At 32.7% G+C, this 24541-nt stretch overlaps 1 protein-coding gene across 1 annotated transcript; it reads left to right on the plus strand.

Moving 5' to 3' along the window:
• Positions 1-9039: 9039 nt before the first annotated feature.
• Positions 9040-10300, plus strand: LOC107641797 (thioredoxin H2-like). The gene is made up of 3 exons (XM_016345250.3): positions 9040-9258; positions 9651-9773; positions 9892-10300. The coding sequence occupies exons 1-3, from the start codon at positions 9040-9042 to the stop codon at positions 10021-10023; spliced, it is 474 nt and encodes a 157-aa protein (XP_016200736.1). The 3' UTR covers positions 10024-10300.
• Positions 10301-24541: the final 14241 nt, after the last annotated feature.

Raw genomic sequence — 24541 nt, forward strand, 5'->3', positions numbered from 1 at the left:
CGTTTTCACATATATCATAAAATAAGGAAGGAATTGTAAAATTATGCAATTCATATGAATAAGTGGGTGAAGAATTGATAAAAACACTTTAATTGAGCACAAGATGAATCATAAAATAGGGGTTTATCAGTTACACCGCACGACACAAGGAGTAATGGCAGCGACAGCAATGGTGGGAGCGGCGATAACGGCGGCGATTGAGCGACCAACGCGACGCAAGTAGTTTACACAGTCTTTGAATGTTGTTGGTGGTGGTTGACACTAGTGGAGGTGCTACCAGATGTGGTTTGTTGGGGGGAGAGGAGGAGAGAGAGAGAGAGAGAAAGGAGAAGGTTAGAGAGAGAGTAGTTCAGAAATAAGGGGGGAGAGGGTTCGCTATTCACATTTAAAGCAAGATTAGCGTCAGATTTACTGGTGGATAAATCCGACAATAACGCTTTGCGAATGACCAAAACACAGCGTTTTGCTAATTCGGTGCCGGTAAATCCGATGGTAATGATCGTGCCAATTTTTTTTCTTTTTCCTCTAATAATTACCGGTGAATTTACTCTCAGAAAACCAAATCCGGCGATAATTTTTTTACCCGGCGAATTTATTGCCAAATTTGTCGATAAATCTGTCAGTAAATTCGCCTTTAAAATTCGACAATAAATTTAATGGTATTCAACGTTTTTTTTGTAGTATCACTTTAAGCCTCACCAAAACTCTGCAAAAAATTCCTAGTCATACTGACGTTTGAAAAAATGAAATGCTTGTGCATGTGAGTGTTGAATGTCATCACTTTTCTTTTATTTTCTTCATTTTCTTAATTTTCTTTTCCGTTATTTTATAATTTCTTTTATGCCAATTTCTTTTATCATTTCCGTTTCTTTATTTTCTTTATACTTTTCATTACTTTCAATTCCTTTTCGTTTATTTCATATTATTATCAAGTTTTTTTAATTTATTTTAAGAGCATTGATTGAAACTTTGTAATCGATTGATCTAACAAAGGCATTAATTAAATAAATCTTGGGTCGAGCTTACCTTTTCAAAAAAGGAGTCATATCTACTCTCAAACAAGATTTTAATACAAACTCATTTTAACTTTATCTGTCAAAATCCATGAAAAACAAGTGAAACAATTATATATTGAGTTAACTAATTCAATTATTAAATTTAAATTTAACTAGTTTTTTCATCATATATATTACATTCAAGGAAACAACGTTAATCTTAATATGGTTTGCTAAAGAACTAATTTGAATACACCTGTATTTTTCTAACCATCAACACATATTTTCTTTGAATACTCAGTCAATTAGTATAAAATTAAATTATTAAAATGGTACTAAAAAATTTATACCATTAAAAAAAATAATCCTTAAAGATGTATGTGAATGATAAATAAATTCTTAAATAATTTAAAATTATGACAAAAATAATTAATAAATATTATATTTTTTATAAATGACAAGATAATTTTATATTTAACAAACAAGTTATCTATTTAATCTAATTTTTTTGCAATAACATTTGAATAAATATTTAGAAGATATATAAAAAAATTCGGAGAAAAATTTGAACACTAAATTTTTCTTTCTATTTTTCAAAAAAATCTTGTTATTCAAAATAATTATTTTTAAACAGAATTCACTTGATATAAAATTGTCAAATTTTAAAGATAAAAGATTTTATTTTTTTAATAATGTTTGTAAAAAAATTATATCAAAATATGATTTTTAAAAGTTTTTTTTAAATATATATTTAATATCTAATTCTTTTTTTCATGTTTCTAAATTTTTCGAGAACTACTTATTTATTATTCGTATCTTTTGGAGTTATTTTTGTTAGCGATTTAAATTTTTGGATATTATTTTAATAATTTATGCTTAATAGAATCGTACTTTTATATAGATGTCAAAAAGTTCGATGTATAAAATAGTATTATTGTTAAATAATAATCAATCAACGAAATAAAAAATGAGCAAGAAGTAAGAATTTAAGCTGTTATTGTAAAGAGAAAATTAGAAATTCAAAAAAAAAAAGTAATTGCTGGTTAAAAAAACTAGGAACTAATTTTTTTCATTATCAAACTACACATTACCTTAAAATGTATGTGTCTAATCAAGCACAAAATAAAACGAACAATAATAATGTAAGAATATTGGTATTTACTCTAATTTGATGCATGTTACTATAATTGTAGCGCCATTAGCACAGCAGCTGCCTCTTTTTGTTATTCTATATTATTGCTATCTTAGCTTCTATTCTTTTCCTCCTCATTTCTTTATTTCATCCCATGATTTTCTTTCTTTTCTTTCTTTTTAAACTTAGACCATTGATACAAAGTAGATGTCCATTTGGCAATCGGCTAGCCGCAACTCAATTTGTGTAACAGCTCATGCGTGTTTGACTAACTGCCCAAAAGGGGAGGTTTTTCTTTCCCCCCTTTTCATAATTAAATAATGTCTCCAAATTTAATTAAAATAACGGTGATGTTATCCATACAAATATTTTTATAATAAAGTCTAATTAAATTAGTATAAATTTAACAAAAACTAAAATGCACGTATATTACAATTTTTTTTATTTTTTCAATATAAAAATTTATATTGAAAAAACAAAAATTTATTAATATAACATAGAAATTTTTGCATAAACATAAATTTATCGATATAACAAACAATTTTGTATATAACATATAAATTTCTGTTATGAAAGTAGTTTTATTGATTGAATAAGTTAAAATTTTAGGTATGTAAAGTTTTAAAAATTTTTGTACTGTACATCAAAATTTCTATGTTCAATAATTTTGTTGAATATATAAAAAAAAAATACAATAAACAAAATTTAGTTGGACTTGATTTAAAAATTATTTGGCCATCTAATTTTATTGTTAAAAAAAATGGCACTTACTAATGGCATTCTTTGAAAATAAAAAAAAATCCTAGACACAAATTAAAAGATTTAAAACAAAACACCAACCAGAACTTAATAATATTTGGGTCATTAATTATTTTGTAGTAGAAGAAATTAGTAAAATAATTATGTAATGAAACTATATTTTTTAAACGTTTAAGTTAATAGAAAAAAGTCATATAAGTGGTTATATTTTTAATATTTTTTTATTTAAGAATTTTTTGTTTTAGATTTGTATGAATTTTTGTATAGATTCTCTTTCTCTTTTTATGTGTAATATCATATCATAAAATTACTTCTCTAATAAATTTAATGTTAGAAATATAATTATATATTCACATGTCTATTTCTATCAATTTAAATTTTTGAAAAAAATATTATCATGAGATAATATCAAAAGTTCTATGATCGAAAAGTTTAGAGTTCAATCTTAGTTAGACCCTAAAAGAAAAAAATTTAGCTTAAGACAAAGTAAAAGGAAAAAAAAAAACTTATACAAAAATTCAAATAAATTTAAAAGAAGCTCTTAATTGAAGAGACGTTTAACGATATAAGTATAATCATTTATGTACCTCCTTTTATCAGCTTATTTTATGATGCGTGTTAGAAATATAATTATTCATATGTCTTTTCTTATTGTTATCAACTTAGATTTTTAAAAAAAGTTATATCATAATATACTTAAATTAATAAAAAATATAAATAATTATATATCTAATAAGTTGCAAAAGTTTTCAAATTTTTTATTTAAATAAAACCAAATTTGTTCATTTTCGCATAGAAAGTTTATGTCTCAAATTGATTTGACTCGATTTTCTATTTTACCTAATTGTTAAGGAGAATAAAGGTATTTATCTTACTGGGTACCTACCATTCTAATATATATAACTGAATAAAATAAAAACGTCTTTTCATTTAATTTCAACCTGCGATTGAGAACAAACATATGGTTCTTTTTGGTCATCTGGACTTTTACTTTCTATGCCTTTCTTTTTCTTTTATTTCTTTTGGATTTGTTTTTTCCTTTTGAGGTCCATATTCATTATTCAACAATAATCAACATTTACATTGTCTAGCTTTTCTTGTGGATATTAAATTAATTTGTCTTGAGTTACCAAAAAAAGAATTAATTTGTCTTGTCATTAATATGATTTATGATTATGCACAACCCTCACCATAATATATCTTCTCTCTATCATAACCTAAAATTGAAGTCTCAATAATCTTTGTAATTTTTGAACAACCCTCTCCATTAAACTGGCTTTTCAAGTTGAAGTAGAATGTCTAATAACCTTTGAATTGGATCCAAAAGGAGTATATCTGCTAGTGGCAGTATGTGTAATTTCGCTAGTCAAATATATTTGACGCAAATGTTAGAATTGCGGCGATTTTTCATTCAATAATTCTAGTGGCATTCTAGGGCTGTAAAAACATACATTTTGTTAGTGTTGCATCTTTATTTCGACTAATAAGCTGTCACTTTAGATTAAGATTATTATTATTATTTGTTACGGCCTGGCCCAGACTGCTAGCGGGCCGGCCCGACCTGAGTACCATCCAGGTTTCCCCTCACAGATCCTTCTCAACTGCTAGCGTTCTTTCCCTGCTCCTTGACCGCCCTATGTTTCCTTTTCAGCTCTTCGACCTCTGCTCGCGCAGCCTCAGCCGACGAGACGGCCGCGTCACGTTCCTTCTCCATAGCGACCACCCGACCTTGCGCGGCGTTAAGCTGGCTCTCTAGAGTCATCTCCCGCTCGGTTAAATGGGAGACAGTGGCATCGGAGACCTTCATTTTTTCCTCAAAGGACGCAGCCTTCTCCTCGGCATCCTTGCGCCCATTCTCTGCCGCGACCAGTTGTTCCTGAAGCTTTTCGACCTGGACCTTGAATTCGTTGTTGGCCTAGGCAGCAGTATCGAGCTTCCTCCGCAGAGCCTGCATGCCCGACAACTCGAACTTGGCCTTCCGAGCTATCACCGCTCCGCGGAGAAGGGTGCGGTACATCCACCTCGCCTGCCCCGCGAGTTCGGTACTAAGAAAGTGATCCTACGTACCGGGAATCAGCTGATTATCAATAAAGGTCCCAGCATCGAAGTTCCTCTCCATCACGGTGAGAGTTCCTTCCGAGCTGGAGGATGCCCTTTGCCTCTTAGGGGTAGGGACAAGCTTCAGATCATCATATTCCCGATGGGTAGAGGACGACTTCCCAATACCGGCCGTCTCCTCGTGAATAAGGGAAGACTGCATCCCAGCAGAATTCTTGTCAGACATCTCGGTGTCCCGAGGCAAAGGTACAGCTTGATCCTTCTTCCCCTCGGTAGGGTCTTCCGGCTTCCCGGCAACCTTCTCGTCAGCCTTCTCCTCGTCGCTATCCTCTAAGAAGGTCTTGACCAAACTTTCGAGCCCAGTTGGCGATAACAAATTAAAAGATAAACAACACAAAAGTAAGACAAAACAGCTCACGAATATAATTCCTGGTGACCTCCCGTTCACCCATAAGGAGGTGGGGGTTCACTGGGTTCTTTCCAAAGACCGCCCACAACACGTCGGCAATTCTCTTATTTACGGCGGACATCCTCTTATTGGTCACCTTAATGAAGGTGTTGGACCCCGCCCCAAAACTCCAATACGTCGGGATGAGGCGTTCCCCCTCCAATGACAACCAAAAGGGATGGCGACCTTTGACAGGACGAACCTTGAAATACTTGTCCTTGAACCCATGATAAGAGTCTTTGAACAAGCCAAATATCCTCCGACCCTGAGCAGATCGGAAAGATAAGAACCCTTTCCTCCCTTTCTCCTCCTTGGAAGGGTTGGTAAGGTTGAAGAAAAAGAGAAAGACGTCCACAGACACCGGCAGCTCGAGATATTCACACACCATCTCGAAACAGCAGATAGAAGCCCAACTGTTCAAGCTGCGATGGCGACACAGATATCTGATTAAGAAGCGCCATCTGGAAGTCAGAGAATGGTATGCGAACGCCCACTGGGTGAACATGGCTTTGTAAAACCAAATCCAGTCGGCAACCCGGGGGGAGTGGAAATTAATCTCATACAGCCGTTCGTTGGGGGCAGGAACGAAGATGTCATAATTGGCCTCCTCGTCTGTCCCCCCACATAGATACTCGGCTTGCCGGAACTCCGTCAACTCCTCCTCGTCCATCTGATTTGGCAAGTCCTTCACATCCTTAGTCACCCAAGCGTAGGGATCGTAATTCGCAGTAAAAGAAGAAGCCCGAGAAACGATGCGAGGCATACCTACAGTGGGGGTACCACTCCGTTAGTCTATGAGGTCGGGAGTCCAGAAAAAGCCCAGAAACTATGTTCATCCTATTCAGCAATTAAGATCAAGCATGGCTAAAAGTCATCCATCATGCAAGCTACCTAAAAACCTACCCTGGAATGGTACCCCTCCCCTAAAGCATCTACTTGACAATAATGAGCCATCTGCCAACAAGAATCAAGCAAAACAACAAGAATACGGAGCAAATGCAAGCAACAAACATAAAACAATGAAGCAGAAAAGAGAAAGGATCAAGGATTACCTGAATTGGTTGCGAAAACTGAGAAGGAAGAAGGAAAGATGCACGAGGATGCTAGAACGACGCTCTGAGATTTTTTGAGTAAAAAAGAGGGAGATAGCAGGGAGATAGTAGGAGCAAGAGTGAAAAGGGAAAAATCAAAGCAAAACTGTTTAAAACTGCCACCCAGGAAGCGCGAAAGACCTGGGGGCAAAATAGTCTTTGCACACAGGATTTTCCAGCCCATTATGAGCATTAAATACCCCGCGCGAAGAACGAGGCGACAAGCGGTTGTTCCAACAACGAACAGACACGCGCGCAAGAGGCACGTCTCCCCCCCCCCCACGGACGGCCAACCTAGCAACAACGCACGAAAGGAGAGATGACACGCCATCAACGATCCTCACGGTCGTTATCGGCACGTCGGGGGCACTCTTACGGCCTGGCCCAAACTGCTAGCGGGCCGGCCCGACCCGAGTACCATCCGACCCAGACGGTCGGGTAGGAGACGCTCTGTCGCCGACCCGAACACGCGTCCCTGACAGCTACGCTACAGCTGTGAGGAGAGAGCATCAGGGAAGGTGGGCCTGTCCTTGATGGGCCCACCTCTGACATGGTATATATAGGGAAAGTCCTGCCCTTCCCCCAAGGTACGTCACATACCACTCAATTTCTACTCGCCTGCACACTTCACTGACTTGAGCGTCGGAGTGTCTTTGCAGGTGACACCCCCTACTACATTCGAAGAACTCGGGACCTCGCCTACCCTCAGCCCGAAGACGTGCGACCAGACGCCTTCTCCTTCCTCGATCAGGATATCAACCCAACCCGTCCGGTATCCGACCTACCGAACATTATTATTTAATTTTTAATATAGAATATCAAGTACTTAACAATGTTCTCTAAACTCTAAAGCGTGTGTGTGTGTGTGTCTATATCTATATTTTTTTTTCTTTTAATTTTAGGCAAGTTCACTGCATCTACGGCGAACTCCATAATATTAATAGAGTCCGCCTAACCTCGGTGAACTTCATATAAATTATGAACTTCGCCTAATCCGTGGCGAATTTCACTTTGAATTCTAACAAAAAAACAGGTTGACTCAAATTCTTAAACTTCACAACGGCCAATGGCAACAATTATCATCATCTCTAAAGTACATATGAATACACAAGAATAAGTCGTATTTTTTTGGGAAATAGTAATTTTTTTAATTTATAATAAAAATTCTGGGTAAATATGGCTTATTCCTGTGTATCTGTGTATTTTGGAGACCATAATAATGGTCATAATTGCTGCCGGTAATATTGAAGAAGCTATGCTTGTTGTCGATATACTTTTGTGTACGCCTATGTATTCTTGGAGACAATAATAATGGCTTAGGAATTTGAGTTTTGTTTTCAGTGAGGTTTTAGAGAGAATTTGAGTGATGTTCGCGGGATTAGCGTGAACTCTATAAAATTATAGAAGTTTACAGGGGTGTAGTAAACTCATCATGAGCAAAAAAAGACATTCCGAAAATTAAAGTTGAAATAACTTATTTTTTTTATTTATTTCAAAAAAAAACCTAGAGAGAGATAGAGAGAGGAGAGAGAGAGAGAGTATGTCTATGTTTATGCTGACTATATTTTTTTATATTTTGATAATAATTTTATTTAGCAACACTTTTTAAAAAGTATTGGTAAATAATAAAAAATATTATTTTAATTTAATACTATAATCACTATGGCATAACTATACTAGAATGATCCATAAATAATTTATATATTTGCTGTAGATAGAACAAAAATTTCAGATTTATCCTCCAAAATTTTGTCAAATGTATGAAAGTAAGTATTTTATTTTATAATCATGCTACTTGTACACATGGAAATCAAGTGAGTTATAAAATTATCGAAAAAAGATTATATTATTTGTACACAAAAAATTAGTCATTAAATCGGCCATTTGTATATAATATATGTTAAAATATAAAATATATATTAAAAATGAATTAAAAAAATATTTATACATAAATAAATAATAGCTTATTTAGTGACTAATTTTTAACATGAACATAGCATTTTTATTTATTTTATATATATAGTAACATTACCTGAATATCCAAATATAAGTATGAATGGGATATCAATAAAATCTCACGGCACTGGAAAATAAAAGTTCAAAGGCATTTAGTTTGAGTGAAAGCCATGCCATACCAAACTCTAAGAATAGTAGATTTGGAATTGACAGAGTATAATGATTTAGAAATTGAAAAAAAAAACATTTTCTTTATTATTATATGCCTCCTATTAATAGCAAGATGCTGAGCTTTGTATATATATTTTCATTTTAGTTGTGACTCTTGTAATATATGTAGATTAGTAAGTTAGGCTAACCCTGGCTAACTGCATCTTTTGTTTCAATGATAACACTAAAACTGTCAATCCTAAAGTGACAAACCAATACATAGTGATATAATAAGTAGATAATTGTATGTTGTATTTTAAACTCTGCCTAATTCACAAACAAGGGTCAATTTCAAGAACTTGGGTAACGTTAGTTAGAAAAGAATCTGATGCTAAATGATTTTCTTTTCTCTTCTCTCTACTTTATAAGTCCCTATTAAATGAAGCTTCCATGCACACAATGTTTAGCATCCAAACTTGCATAGATATCAAAGTTTTTATTTTAGTGCAAAAAAGAAAGAAAAGCAAAATGGGAGCTAATGCATCAAACATGGAGGGCTATGGCCATACATCATCAACACCACACCCATCCTCATCTCACATTATTACTTTCCATTCCACTGCCAAATGGAAGGCTCACTTTGATGCCTCTAAATTAACTAACAAGCTGGTATGCTTTTCTTATTTAATTTAGTTTAATTTGCAACTATATATAACCAACACTCTCTCAGTTCCTTAATTACTTTGTTGTGAGCATGCATTCACAATAATGTTGAAATTAAGAGAAATTGTTACATATATACCTCTAAAATATATTTTGATTTGTGTTTAATTTATAATAATTGCTATTCGTTTTTAAATTTTAATACAACTTCAAATTATTATAAATGAAATTAAATGGCTGTGATGGTATTTGTTTCTGAAATAAGTACAGAATCTTTATTTCTTCAACAAATACATTAGAATCTCTGTTCCTCTCTTCTTTTTTTTTTTTTTCTCTCCTTGTCTCTTCTTTTCCTTGTGCTTTCATAAACAATAATAACTTTTTGTTGATAATGAAAGATGGTGATCGATTTCACTGCTACCTGGTGTGCTCCTTGCAAATCCATGGATCCAATTATCCAAGAGTTTGCTTATAAATACACACAAGTTGAGTTCATCAAGATTGATGTGGATGAATTGATGGTTCGTACTACACTTGGCTTATTTAATTTATCACAATTAATTGCACTCTATATATGTATACATATATTTCAAAATCATCATTGAAAAATGAAAATAATGGATGCAATTGCAATGGCAGGGGGTTTCTCAAGAATTTCAGGTGCAAGCAATGCCAACATTCGTTCTGATTAAGAAAGGAAAAGTTGTTGATAAGGTTGTCGGTGCAAGAAAGGACCAACTCCAAAAGCTCATTGAGAAGCATACAAATTGAACCAACTCATGATGAGTATGTGTTTCTGTGTGATTTTGGATCTTCAATTCCCATTTGGTCGTCATCAAACGTGAGGGAACAAAATAAATGATGATGCATGGTGTTCTGCTTAATTAATTAGATCATCCTCTTAATTACTTAATTAATTAATGTACTCTGATTTAATTTGTTGGCTTTTAAGTTTTGTTTGAGAAATGTAAGGCTACCGTGCAAAAGCATTTGTCTACTCCAATGAAAAATATAACTACTAATGTTGAGATACTCGTTTGATTTCGAATTCATCTTTTATCAATTTTAAAAGCAAGAAAAATAGTGTAAATTGAAGGAAGGAATCAAACATGTTTCATCTGGAGAATCAGCGCCTGTAAATATTTGCAGAGGTCATGTTCGACATACTTCAGCTGGAGAATCAACGCCTGCAAGAAGTAGAAACTTGCAGAAGTTATGTCGCTAGAATGCCTTATCTGACTTGCGAGTCAGATTGCGTCGGGTGCGGGTCGAAGCCGACAAATGAGCTCATTACCTACGATATCCTTACTGCACATTTGCATTCTACTTGATAATGTGAAACTGTTTGCAATTGTCTTCTTGTCTTTGTGCATTCTTTAATGGTATTCTAAAATGTTGTGATTGGCTATTTCTCTGTGATTCTTGTAAATTTGGCTGGGAATTGATTGAATTGTGATAATCCTGACTTAACTGATTACCCCCGACCCTACTAAGAACCCCTCAGTTCTTACCCCTTCCTTCTTTTCCCATCAGACGTGATTGAGATTTTCTCTGATGACGACAGTTGATGCTTGGGAGCTGAGAATGTGGCTTTTGGGAGTTTTTTTTTTGTTAGCCTAACTTTTGTGTTTAGCCTCTGACTTTTGATTAGACTCACTGAGAGAGTAGAATGTATATAGTTGACTAGGCTAATTTTCGGACGCCAGCTTAGGGGCTTCCTATATGGACGAGGGCCTAGAGTGTTGATTATGTATATAGTAACAAGGTGTGAAGGGTGTACGCTAACTTATGACTTGTATGACAGTATATGTGTGTATGTGTGTGTGTTGATTATGTATATAGTAACAAGGTGTGAAGGGTATACACTAACTTATGACCTGTATGACTGTGTGTGTGTGTATGACTTGTATGTGTGTGTAAATAGTATGTATGATGTATATTATCGCTATCTCTGATGTTTGTGTTATTTTGTTTGTGTTATTTTATCGTACTTATTAAATTATTTCAGTTTTTCGAAAATTCGATCACGCGCTAATACGATTACAGGCTAAATAATAACTATTTAGTTAATTTTTAGGAAAGCAAATTAGTAACACTTGATTTTCAGTATGATCATGACGTGCTGAAAATTGGGTCGTTACATGGTACATAGATACATACAAAATATATGTATTTAGTGTTCCTCTTTAAAGCTAAGACATGGAGACATCAGACATGATGCATAGGACACAAAATTTGACCTTTTTATCCTTAATTATTTTTGAAATTACCAATGCATAAGACATAAAGGGTAAAATTGACATTTGATTTATACATGTGTATCTTGTATATTATTACCAAACATATTACAAAATTTGTGTATCTTTATGTCTATGTATCTTTTGTATTTGTGTATGTGTATATGTGTCTCAAAGACACTAACCAAACGCACTCTTAATTACTTACACCGAAGAACTAAGTGCAAAAGAAAAAGGTACACCTCATGAACCTGACTTAGTCACACAATTGATGAACCTAGTTTGTGGCAAATTGCCAAATGTAGCATGGTTAAGGTTTCTTTTAAATCTTTTGTAGAATTTGAAATTGAGAACACTGTTCCACTTATGTGATTCCTAATTTGCTATGCTATTTGTATTGTGAGTACAACTGTGATGAGTTCCAAATCAAGTTTCTTTACCCTTTTATTCGTAGCTCTTTTCATGCAGGACTCGCTAACTATCGTCAGGATAGTTGCATGTTAATCAAGCATAGTTGGTGTTTATATTACAACAATTGAAAAAACTTGGGCAGCAGATGACTATATCATTAACAGCAGCATTTCCTTCATGGTGTTTCTATATCATTAATAATAGTTGAAAAGAGTAAAGTATCGTTTTTGTCCCCAAGTTTGAGGTAAATTTTATTTGTGTCCCTAACATTTAAATTGTCCTATTTGTATCCCTAACGTTTGTAAAAGTAATTCAATGTTATCTTGCCGTCAATTACACATCATGAGCACTTTAGTTTGAGTTTTAAAAATCTCTTCTTGAAGTTAGAATACAATTGTCTGAGATAGAATCGATGATCCACTCCGAAAAATAACTATAAAAAGTTGAAACTAATTCCTACAACATTTATATAATTCACTTTTCTAGGGACATAATTGAATCTAAACACAAATAGTGGGTGTAATATTAAATCGAACACATCCAAGTGAGAATAATTGAAAAATATAATCTGATTTGTTAGTATAATTGATAGTAGGATAACATTGAATCACTTTTATAAACGTTAAGGATACAAATAGGACGATTTAAATATTAGGGACACAAATAGGACTTACCCCAAACGTTAGGGACAAAAACGATACTTTACTCTAGTTGAAAACATTATATTTCGCTCTATATTTACATCATTGTTGCTTCGATTTCTGAAAATATATAGTCTTCGTAAGGACCGTAAAGCATTCTTTAAATGGTGATATTTTTTGTTTAGTTTCAACAATATTGCATTGATTGAACTACTGTAGCATTGTCTTAAATAAATAATATTTTGACTGTATTGGTGAACATCTATATTTTTTATTTATATATGTTGTTTACCCTCATTAGCTTGGTGATTGTAAACGATGAAGCAGTGTTGTCTTATTTTTATGCTTACATATATCTAATAGATACTATTTTTAATTAGGTGACTTTTCTGGTGGTTAAGTCTCTCATAACTAATGATAGCTAGGTGTTGACCATCCAACCCAAGCTTGACATTTGGCATGGGTGTTTGCAAGATAATCTTTTGACTAACTCTCTGATCAATAGTTAGGTCATGATAATGTGCAGTAAGTTTTAGTGAGTTACTAACTTACTATGATGATATCATGTGGGCTACAATTGGGACATTGGGTTCACCAAAAAGAAAAAAAAAACTGATCATTCAAAATTTTTGGAAAGAACAAATGGATTTAATTTGTAATCCAGTATTAAAACAGCATATTTTTCTTTTTTATGTTAATTAAGAATCAACATTTAGCAAGGCTTAATCAAATCCAAGCACATGCTCTTCACCTGGCTCTCATTTTCTCTGCAAAAATAAAAGCACCATCACGGCGTCGTTTTGCTTGCAAAGGCAGCACATGCTCCACAGCAGCGCCACCGCATCCTCCACCATCGCCTTTCTTGACTTCACCAGTCTCTCCACTAGTTTCGCAGTGTATGAAATATCTCCGCTCATCGCTGCCCTATACCATCAGCACATGTCGCCACCACCGCCTGAAATCTTAGGCACTTCTCTACCATGGATGTAACACCCTAACATACATATCCTTATGCTCGAGTCATAAGTCAATGATATTAAGGTGGTACGACTCTCAAGTTGGATTATAATACGTAATTATATATATGTTGAAAGGAGATATTAAATGAGAAGCCTGAAAAATAAGTGAAATAAAATCGCGAAGTCGTAATACTTATGTATCGAAGCATAAGAAAATTCAATGTGTTCGGCTAACAGATGAAATTGCTAGGGCATATAAGGAAGAAGTAGAATAGACATAGATATAAGTATACTAGCCACTAGTCGTAACCCGCAAAGTTTAGGTCGACTAGGATTACAGAGTTATAATAGTTGACAGCAGAAGATTCCTATCTCTCCAAAAATACATCAAAGCCTCTATAGGTAAGTTTTAAAAGAATACATACATACATCATAATTGGTTTTACAAAATAAAGGGAGGACCTAAAAGTACAAAACAGAATCAGATAAACTCCGCCGTCATTCAGACAAATCCAGTTCACTGCTGAGCGCCAGGACCTGCATCTGAAAAACAGAAGATATATACGGAATGAGAACCCCTGACCCATGGGTTTCCAGTACGGTAAAAGTGCCAAATAAATACAATACACTATAATATAAGTTCACTAATCATCTTAAACTTCTTATCTCGTTATATCCAACCTAAGCTCCCACTAATCCGTAACTTGGCAACTATCATAGGGGATTTTAATTCTGACCCAATATCCTTCGTACCTTCACTACCTTCCAACCGAGTACTCCAAGGCCCGAACCATCCCTCAAGTAACTCAACTTTATACAAACACAAATAATACATACAAGTAATACACAAGTAAGACAATTAGCAAATAATCATGGAACATGTACAATTAGGTAAACCCAAACAAATCAAGCATATGCAAGATGATGTATGTCTATCCTATTAACCGTGAGCTCATGTGTCGGTTAACTGCCAGAACCTGACACACCCGGTAGCTAACTTGGATATCGTCTTTCTGTTACGCATTAATATCATTAGAGAGAAGACGTGCCCTGTCACCATTAGAGGGTATTTGTTGTCACAATTAGAGGGTATCTGTGCCTTGTCACCAATTTACCATTTTGACCAATCTCAATCAAATAACTCAATTTCACACAAAACATCATATCATATGTCTTTCCCCATCCCAAGTTCCAACAATACACAACTTAATCAACCATCATACATACAAATCAATATCACAAACCAACTACATACTCCATCAACAAGAACTTCATCCAAAATTTCCAATTTTTCACTTTCGTGAATCTCAACTCAACAATTCAATTCAAACAACATCCAATCTTTCAAGTTCAATAATCAACAAAACATCATGTTCAAACTCATATATTACTATCATTCATTCAATCACCAATCATCAACCATATACTTACCGTCCTTACCTCCTTCCGACCTCCGGCCCAAATTCACAGCCTCCAGCCCAAATCCACGGCCTCTGGCCCAATATTTCATTAAATTAATATACATAAACTCATCACCATATAATTCACGTTCCACTACCAATTTCAATCAACACAACAATAATGCACAATTTCCCAATCCTTATCCAATATCAATATCATCTACTACACATATAATACCAATCAATCATACCATTCAAGCTTAATCCTAGGGGCACCTAACATAGGAATTCACATCATATCACACGGTACTTAAATGAAACTTAAACCGTATCTTTAGTGACGGTGGTCCACACCCAAAATTGAATTCTCTTCACCAAGCCTCCCAAGCTTAAACCTTCGTACCAAAATTTCACAAGCAAATTGAATCTCTCCATTGTGCACCATAATCACCCAATACTCTAACATAACGAATTTTCATACTTATAATCAACCTAGGGTTTATGTAATCTAATAAATCACAAGGGTTAGTGATTCCTTACCTCAAACCACAGATCCTTGAGTAATACCCACAAGGAAATCAAGGTTAGTAAACCCCTAAACAACCAAAACTACAAAATTACTCAAAACCCACAACCAAACTCGAGTTCAAAGGGGAAAACGAAAACTGGGAAGAGGTCATGGAGAAACTCATCACAATACCTAAATAGAATCGAAGAGGGCGAGAAGAGCGATGCGTGGTCGCAAACGGCTCGTTGATTGGAGCTCTGTAGCTCAAGTTATGGTAGTTTGAAGTTGGATGTGAATAGTGAAACCCTCACTCCTCTCTTCTCTCTTCTCAATCCGAGCTCTCTCTCTTTCTTTGGAGGAAAAGTGAGCTGAAAGCTCATTAATGAGGGTTAAATATGTTGGGCCTTGGGCCCACTTGGGCCCGGTTCACTTAGTTTAGCCCGTTGGTCCAATTTTGGGCCAAAACCTTTAAGATTAGAGTTTTTAATCGTATTTTAAATATTTCTATCCCTAATTATAAATTCTGATTTCTTAACCTTATTCATTTATAATTAATTTCCTCAGCTGCAGTACTGGACAAATCTCAGCCGGTACTGCTGGTCAAATTTTTAGTGCGCATTTTTTACGCAGAAAACTATATTTTCCTACTCAGAAAAATCCACTGAGTCCAAATATTATATTTAAATTATCAAATTCTAATTGCTAAATTTTCTAACCATGTTCATTCATAATTAATTTATTATTTAATTAATTACAATTTGACCGGATTTTACAATGGAACTGCTAGAGGCGATGCTTTGCAGAATCTTCAAGAACTGTGACAATAAGCCTTGCGTTTTTGTGATCCACTGCTTGGATTGAAAATCGCTGACGAGAAACTCCAAAACTCTAACTGATGGACTCTTCAATCTTGTGATCATAGTAACTTTATAAAACTTACCTCACATTACTGTAATATAATCATTGATTACAGAGCTGGTTAAAAAATTTTCTTTCAAATACCTATGCCAAGTGTCAAATTCAGATTGGATGGTCAACACCTAGTCATCATTAGCCATGAGAGACTTAGCCACCAGAGAACTCACCTTTTAATTATGTGCAACATGACCATATAAGATTGTGTTAAATCACAAAAAACTTAATTCAGTCAAGAAGCTGAACTAGTTGTTTCCATAATATCGCATGAAATGATGACGAAAGAGCATAATGATGAATCAGAACTTGTGTCACACAATTCACACAGTTCATAGGATGTTGATCTATTAATGAATATAAACTATTTTGTGAACTGTAACCAAATAGTGTTGATACAAGAGTAATTATTGTAGAAAACCATACTAGTTTATAAAAGTGTTTTAAAGCAGTGATGAGAATTACGGAAATTAGATTATGGTTGAGAAAAAAAATGTGATTTTAAGTAATTACCTAATTTAACCGTTTACTTATCTTTCAGAAAATGAGTTTGGGTCTAAATGGTTGATGAGCTGGTTTTTTTTTTTTTAGGCAAAGCTCTGTGGGAGCTAGCAACTAACTTAAATAAACAACCAGAATATTAGAGGGTCTTAATAAATAAAAATATAAAAATTATTTGTAAAATATTCTTTTTTTATCCTTTTCTCTGTCATTTGTTTCACGATTTCATCCACCACTTACTACTTTAAAAGGATATTTAGGTAAAATTGTTAAAATGTGAAAACTAAAATTAGGATAAAATTAGTATTACAAGATGGTTTGTAAAATGACTAAATTTCTTCTTATTGACTAAATTTATTATTTCACGTTATTTAATATTTGCTCTACAAAATTTCTTAAGAGATCTCTAAAATATTTCTCCTTCTAATGATACATATAAGAGTAAGAAAAATAGATACTCTAACAAAAAAAATAGGCTCTCTTTATTTATTCATTTTTTCTAAGAAACATCAAAGCACACTTTTGTTATATAACAAACAAAAAATCAAAATCAAAACAGGAAATTAATTTGGTTCTTCTAGTGTAACAGCCTCAGAACCCTTCAATGTAGTAGCTTAAGAGAAAAACAATGAAAGCAATGGGTACAAGCATAATGATTTATACAACATATTGAATTAAACACAGTGAGCAATGAACATAATCAATAAAAATACAAACACTTACAGTCTTTTAAACAACTTCATTGGTCACTCTGGGGGATGAGTTTCTTAAAGGCTGAGCTTCAGTTTGAAAATAGACATATTAAATGGCTATATTAGAAATAAAAGCCTCCAAACATTTCATATAGAATGTGCATCAATGACTACCTTTGCCGACAATGCCTTCAAGAAAAATAAATTCCCTAATTTTACAAATACGATCAAATTAGAGATATCTCACATAAAAACAGTAATAATCACGATACAAAAGTTAAAGTTCTTACTTGCAGAAAGCGAGAACCTTGGGAGAAGTGAGAAGAGGTCTTCTCAACACCTTTTGCAGGTTTGGAGAGCAATTAGTATGAAATTGGGCCATTGAGGACAAGGACAATTTCAACTCCAAGCCAAACAAAAGAAACAAGATACTCAATCACAATGTTAATAATCTAATCTGCATAAACATGTGAAAAGGCTAAGAGTTGTGTTTTGAACATAAAGATACACCAACGTGGTAGGACAATGTGAACAGCACACTCCCAAGCCAAGTAATCGCTTGACACTGGCCAAGCCTAATAGAAAATAGGCCCAGGCTCAGGCTATTAAAAAAGCCTATATTCTTTAAAAGGCAGGATTTGAACTTGGGTCTTCTATCATATTATAATACCTTTATCCAATAAGCCATTTGTCTCTTTAATTATACATGTATATTTTTATTTTCTTAATATCTTTAATCTTTGATGTTGGAATATCAAAAGTCAATCAAATAAAATAATTCTAAAAACTTTCCATCCAGATTAATAAAAAAACAAACATACACACGGTCATTTTCTCTTCTCTTCTCCACTCTACATGCTCTTCTACCATCCTCTTCATCTTCTCTTCCTTTGACTGTACGTACTTCTTCTTCTTTCTCATGTCATTATTTTTTATATTTGTTGTTATAATGTTAATTATTTTTCATCAATTAGGGTTTTATTCTGTCAAAGATCTTTTTTTAAGTTCGATTATTTTGTTTGTGTTGTGATATTATTTCTACTTTTTCGACCATAAAATTTTATCAACTTTTTTCTTCATTAAAAGGTTCTTACTTTATGTCATTCATATAATGAAAGTAACAAAAATCATAAGATAATGTTGTCTGTTAATTTTTGTTTAGGCATTACAATAGGCTTTAGAAATGGCTGAATCTGTAACTCCAAGTGATCCATTGACCAATTCTATTTCTTTAAATGGAGAAGAAATTAATCAGCCAGTACCAACAATGCCAACGACAGATACTGTCATTGCACCATTACAAACACCAACAACTACATCAGCACCAACACAAACAACAACTATTACAAATCAACCAGTCACAGATGAAAATGCTAGTAATGAAACTGTTATTAAAAAAAAGGAAGAAGACTTCACCAATTTGGGACAATTTTGATCAAGTTGAAAGTTCTGAAGGTACAAAAGCTATTTGCAAGTATTGCAAAGAAAAGGAGCTTGTACTTCACATTTATGTAGGCATTCTAGTAGTTGCTTACAAAGGAGATTGCATGTTGCTGCACAAAAGAAGTAACCATTGATTCCATTTCAACCTTCCAATTCAAGTGTTAATCCTTTTGTAACACCAGGTGCAAGATATTCTCAAGAGAAGATGAGACAAATAATTGCTACAGAAATTATGGTTCATGAGCATCCTTTCAGCATTATTGAGGATGAAGTTTGGATGTAGGGCTTTCAATACACTAATTCTGAATTTCATAAAGTTTCCCGCAAAACTGCTCGAAGTGATTGCTTGGCAATATATGAGGCAGAAAAGAAACAATTGAAGGCTTTGTTACAAGTGTTAGGAAGATAAGTTTGACAATTGACATGTGGAGATCAAGCCATCAAATTATTGAATATATGGTTATCATAGGTCACTTTATTAATGCGGGGTGGAATCTTCAAAAAAGGATTTTGAGTTTTGTTCAGGTACCTGCTCCTAGACGTGCATCGATGTTGTGGATACTATTTTCAAGTGTTTGAAGATTTGGAGAATTGAAAACAAAGTCTTCTCAGTATCTATTGACAATGCTTCCTATAATGATTCATGTCTAAGGGCTCTTAAGGATATTATTTTAGATAACAACTCATTACATATTGGTGGTAGTTAACAGTATAAAATGATTCATTGATGGAATAAGGTTGAGGACTTTTATATGATGAATCTTTAACATGGACAGAGCTCAAAAGAGAAGAATCTTCAGATATATCAATGACACTATCAGACCCTACCGTGGGTTTAATATCAAGTGAAACTTTGAAAGGAGGAGATGAAAACTCCTTAACCTTCATGTTATGATCAATGACTTCATTGATTATGAAGCGGTTAGAATCTACATAAGAAACCTTAAGCCAACCACCAAGCTTAAGGCCATAGAAGGATGAAAAATTCCGAGAACCGTTAACAATAATGCCCGTCCGGGGGCCTTTCTCAATCAGAACTTCCAACTCATTGCGAGCATGATCAGCAAATATTAACAATGAAGCGAGCTCATCATGAAATCTCCTAGAAAAATTGCTTGGAAGCTCACCCATGTCCTGATAACAAACATTCGAAAATACAGTACAGGAAATAAGCATTTGATACAAAAAAATGACACTCATAATAAATCTTGTTTAATAGATTTAAATGTTTGAAATAATAAACTATAGCATCAACCAAAATTCAATCCATCTCAGAAGAAACCTCAAAAAAAAATGAACACCCTTGGGTTGTATCAGGAATGAAAGCCATTAGTTGATAGCAGCTAAAGGAAAGATATGTTAAAAGGAATGAAAGTACTAGAATGAGTTTGAAACTGGAGTATGTGATCAATGTACCATATGTTGTAATATATAGAACAGGGTTTAGGATAATTATGAAGGGTATAAACAAATAAAAAATAATTAAATTAAATTAGATGTATGGAAGAAGTAAAAATGACACTGAACAATTTAGTTAAACGAAGTGCATCGTTGAACATCTAAGAAAAATAGAGACAATGGTTGGTTAGAGGTGAATGAATCATTAGTATTCTAACTGGTGACAGAAAATGATGAGAGATGTGACAGATGAGTTTCGTGTATAACTAGAGATAATATTTTTCTAAAGAAGCAATGTATAAAGAAAAGTAACACATCATGCATGACCCTACCGATGAGATTTGAAAGTTCAAACTAAATGGAATGCATTAATGCATGCATGATTTCACATAACATAAGAATGTTGTATGGATTTGAATGTCACGAAGAATGGCATGAAGAATGGAACCCCATATGAAGGGCTTATGGATTTGCATGTCAACAGAATAGGTACCCCATCTAAGAGGCTTGACAGGCTGGAATTCCACTAACTTAAAAGCCTTTATTAGAAGAATAATATTTGTTGCATTTAAATTATTTAAAAATTTAATGATATGTGTATGTTTGCTTTTTTTTTTTCAAGGTGTTGGAACAGAAAAATTAAATCACTTTCAAATTTGGAGGGTTAATCGATTAATTGTCCAACATTTCCTTTACTTTGTTTTGATTTAAGTAGTTATTAACTTTTATTTGATGTTATGTTTAGTTGGTTTGTTACAACTCTTGATATTGATAAAGTCTTTTATTTTGATATATTACATATTTTGGAAGTAGCCAAGTGAGAATATATTCATATATATTATCTTTTTTTTTAATCAATGATAGTTATTTATCGATATTTTATCTTTATTTTGTATCAATATTGTCCATAAATTTATTATTTTATATTTTATAATTTTAAAATTAAAATATATTTTAAATTTAATTATTATTAAAAAAAACAAGCCTATTGACAGGCTTCAAGCCAGGCCAGATTTAACAACAGGCCAGGGTCAGGAATCATTAAAAAGCCTATACCAGACTACAAGCTAGGCTTAGGCCAATATATTCTATTACAGGCTTGGTCTGTTAAAAGTAAAGTCTGGTCTGGACTGGCCTGTTTCAACTCCTACTTGACAGTAATAAAATATAATACAAACATAATAGATCGAATTGACATGCAATAACTTCTAAGAATCTACTATAATGTCTTCTGAACTTGAACCCTAGTCCATGCATAATAATGACATAGCAATGCTTCTCAAAAATAAATGTAAACGGTTTTGCAAAATTTTTATCTTCCATTGACAAAAAACATAACTAGTTGTTAACTTTCTGAAGTGCTAAAATTGCTAAAACTAACCAATACTATAATTTCACACATGTTAAAAAAAATATCAACATATTTTCTCATATTATTTCCATTTCTAAATTGAAATCGAAACTTTGAAAAGAAAGAAACTAAATTGAGAGATATATTTAAACTGAGTTACCGATCTAAAGTAGAGAGTCGAAGATAGCGAGTCCAGAAAGGATAAAAAATGTTGCTTCAACTTTGAGCAGACACAGAAGAGAGGCATGGCGAGACCACCCATCAGCGTCGGCGAGATACAACGAGATACGGGGAGAAGCAGAATAGCAACGACGACGCACGGTGAGAAGTAGAGAACCAACAACGACTCACGGCGAAGATCAGCGAATGAGCGATCGTAGAGGGAGATAAACAGAGAGCAAGCGACGGTGGTAGAAAGAGGCAATAATCCTAGCAAAGACAAATGTCTCCTCTTTGAAACTGTGATTAAAAAAAATATAAACAGAGAGGTAAATGTCTTAATTATGAATTATTTTAAAAATAAAAAAGCAGGGTTTTTTTTTATAGATATTTGTAGGATGGTTAACGATACTCCCAACGAATCCATGGCCATGAAATAAAACCTACCTTTGTTTAAAATAAATAAATAAATAGAAAAGTTTCGGGGCCAGCAATTTTTTAAAAAATTGGGTACCATTTAACCATTAAAAGAAAATTGAATGATTCCACACCATTGAATTTAATCTCATACCATTAAAAACACTATTAATGACCAATTAATAGTTACAAAACACAAAATTACTAACCCCTAACACTCCTCTAACTAAATTAGCAACAGGCGTATCCAACCTCTATGCATCCTTTGTTATGAGTTTTTCTTTGCATGCTTTTCGGTCCTCGTCAGATTTTGTTCATCGACATGCAAATTTTGAATTGAAGTACAATATCGTTTTAAAAATTTAATAGTTGACAAAATCTTACACGAAAACTATATATATCTTTATTAAGAAATTATTATTGCTTAAATTAGCAAAGAAAATGAAAACAAATCGAGCCATTCATATCAATTCATATGTAGCTATCCTAATATTCTTTACCGTACAAATCTGATTTTTCTAAATAATCTCTTGGATATTTCAGCGCATAATAGCACAAACAAATTTGGTCTTCAGAAGAAATGCGTGTATGAATAATGAATTTTTTTTTTTTGTTAGGCAAAGCAGCGGAGTTAAAAAGATTCGGGACCATTGTCTCCAAAACTTTTATAAAGTACTAAAATAAGTAGTGTTCGAAGAATTTTTTGGATAAATTTATAAGGAAAAAAAAAAGTATTTGAGAAATTTTAATTTGTAATAAATATCTTTAGGAAAAAATATTAATAAATCTTTAAAGAATTACAATGCTAAATTAATAAGTCTCTAATAAAATTGGATAAAAGACTAATATATAAGATGAAATTTATCTAATATTTTAATTCTTCGTAAACTAAAAAAAACTGTACTTTCTTCACAAAATATTTCAAAATAAAGCTTATTTGGTATTTTTTTTTTCTCGTGGAACTTTTAGTCTATTCAAAAGTTCTTAATGAACCTACTTATCATAAAAAAAAAATTTTATATAATTTTCCCCAGTTCTTTAACTTGATTGAGTTTATTATGTGTTTCTTCATTCTATGTAATTTTTTTCTAGTCTTTTACTTTGTAAACAATACTTAAAATCAATTATTCATATAAAATTTATATTAAAATACAAAATACACATAAAAAAATAGTTAAAATAAAAAATATATTTATAATAAACAAGTATATGAAGAGACTTATTTGGTGACTTTTTTAATTTGTGTGGAATTTTTTTAATTTTTCATCGGTGCTTTTCAGGAAAAAAAAAATTATTCATCGTATCTAATGTAGGTTTAATTTAATAGAACTTAATTTTTACTATAGTTTGTCAAGATTCAAGAAAATAATCATGGATAAATTAAAAATGTAAAAATTACTTATAAATTCAATAGTTAAGAATAATATTTCATCATTCTGATAAAAGCACTAACAATAATATAAAAAAAATGCCCTCAAATAATTTCAAAAAATAAATAAAAATCATCTTTGCTGCGCATCTAAAAGTATTTGTGGTTACTTAATATTTTTCCTCTTTGTTTTCTTTTTTTTTTTTCACTTTTATAACAGTCCATATATATATATGCATAGTTTACAAAAAATAGATCTTCTTAATTTTTTTTAAAATTATTTTATAAAATATAGTTTTTTACCATACACTCTTTAAATAAGACAAAATATATATATATAAAAAAATATTAAATGGGAGAAATCATATTTTATAAAAAAAATAAAAAAAAAATGAGAGAGTCTATTTTTATGTTTCACATGCTTAATGAAGACAGCTTCAGAATCCTGAGATGCTGCAAGACTTCAATCCAAACATTCTATTTTGGCATTGGCAAGGAATATGAACACCGTTATTTATGATCATTTTGATTTTTCCTTCAAATTTTTCAGGTTATAATCTAGAAGCGCGTGCTTCTGGAATATCATCATGGTGCATGATGCATCTCATATACTTCAATTAAAAAAGTCATTTTAATTTTTTAATAATTGTATACTTGAAGCAAGTACTCCTTAACGAAATTCAAGACTCAAGATAATAATATTTACCAAAATTTCACTCTCTATTTTCATTTATTTTATTGATCGGTATCAATTTATTTTTGTTACTTAATTCTTTGATTAAATATATATATAAAATATAAAAGGGAGCTTAATGAAAACTACATGTTCTTTAACATTAGAATAATAATGATCATTTAGTTATATTCATGGGAATGTATGTGTTGGGACCA

The sequence above is a fragment of the Arachis ipaensis genome, chromosome B5 (genome assembly GCF_059453495.1).
Source record: "Arachis ipaensis isolate K30076 ecotype BB chromosome B5, ASM5945349v1, whole genome shotgun sequence".
NCBI lineage: Eukaryota > Viridiplantae > Streptophyta > Magnoliopsida > Fabales > Fabaceae > Arachis > Arachis ipaensis.

What these genes read in the sequence shown, in the direction of transcription:
- LOC107641797 (XM_016345250.3), top strand. Translation starts at nt 9,040, where the DNA reads ATGCACACAATGTTTAGCATCCAAACTTGCATAGATATCAAAGTTTTT. An exon ending in CTAAATTAACTAACAAGCTG is followed by an intron (nt 9,259 to 9,650) that starts GTATGCTTTTCT and finishes TGATAATGAAAG; the next exon opens with ATGGTGATCGATTTCACTGC. An exon ending in TTGATGTGGATGAATTGATG is followed by an intron (nt 9,774 to 9,891) that starts GTTCGTACTACA and finishes TTGCAATGGCAG; the next exon opens with GGGGTTTCTCAAGAATTTCA.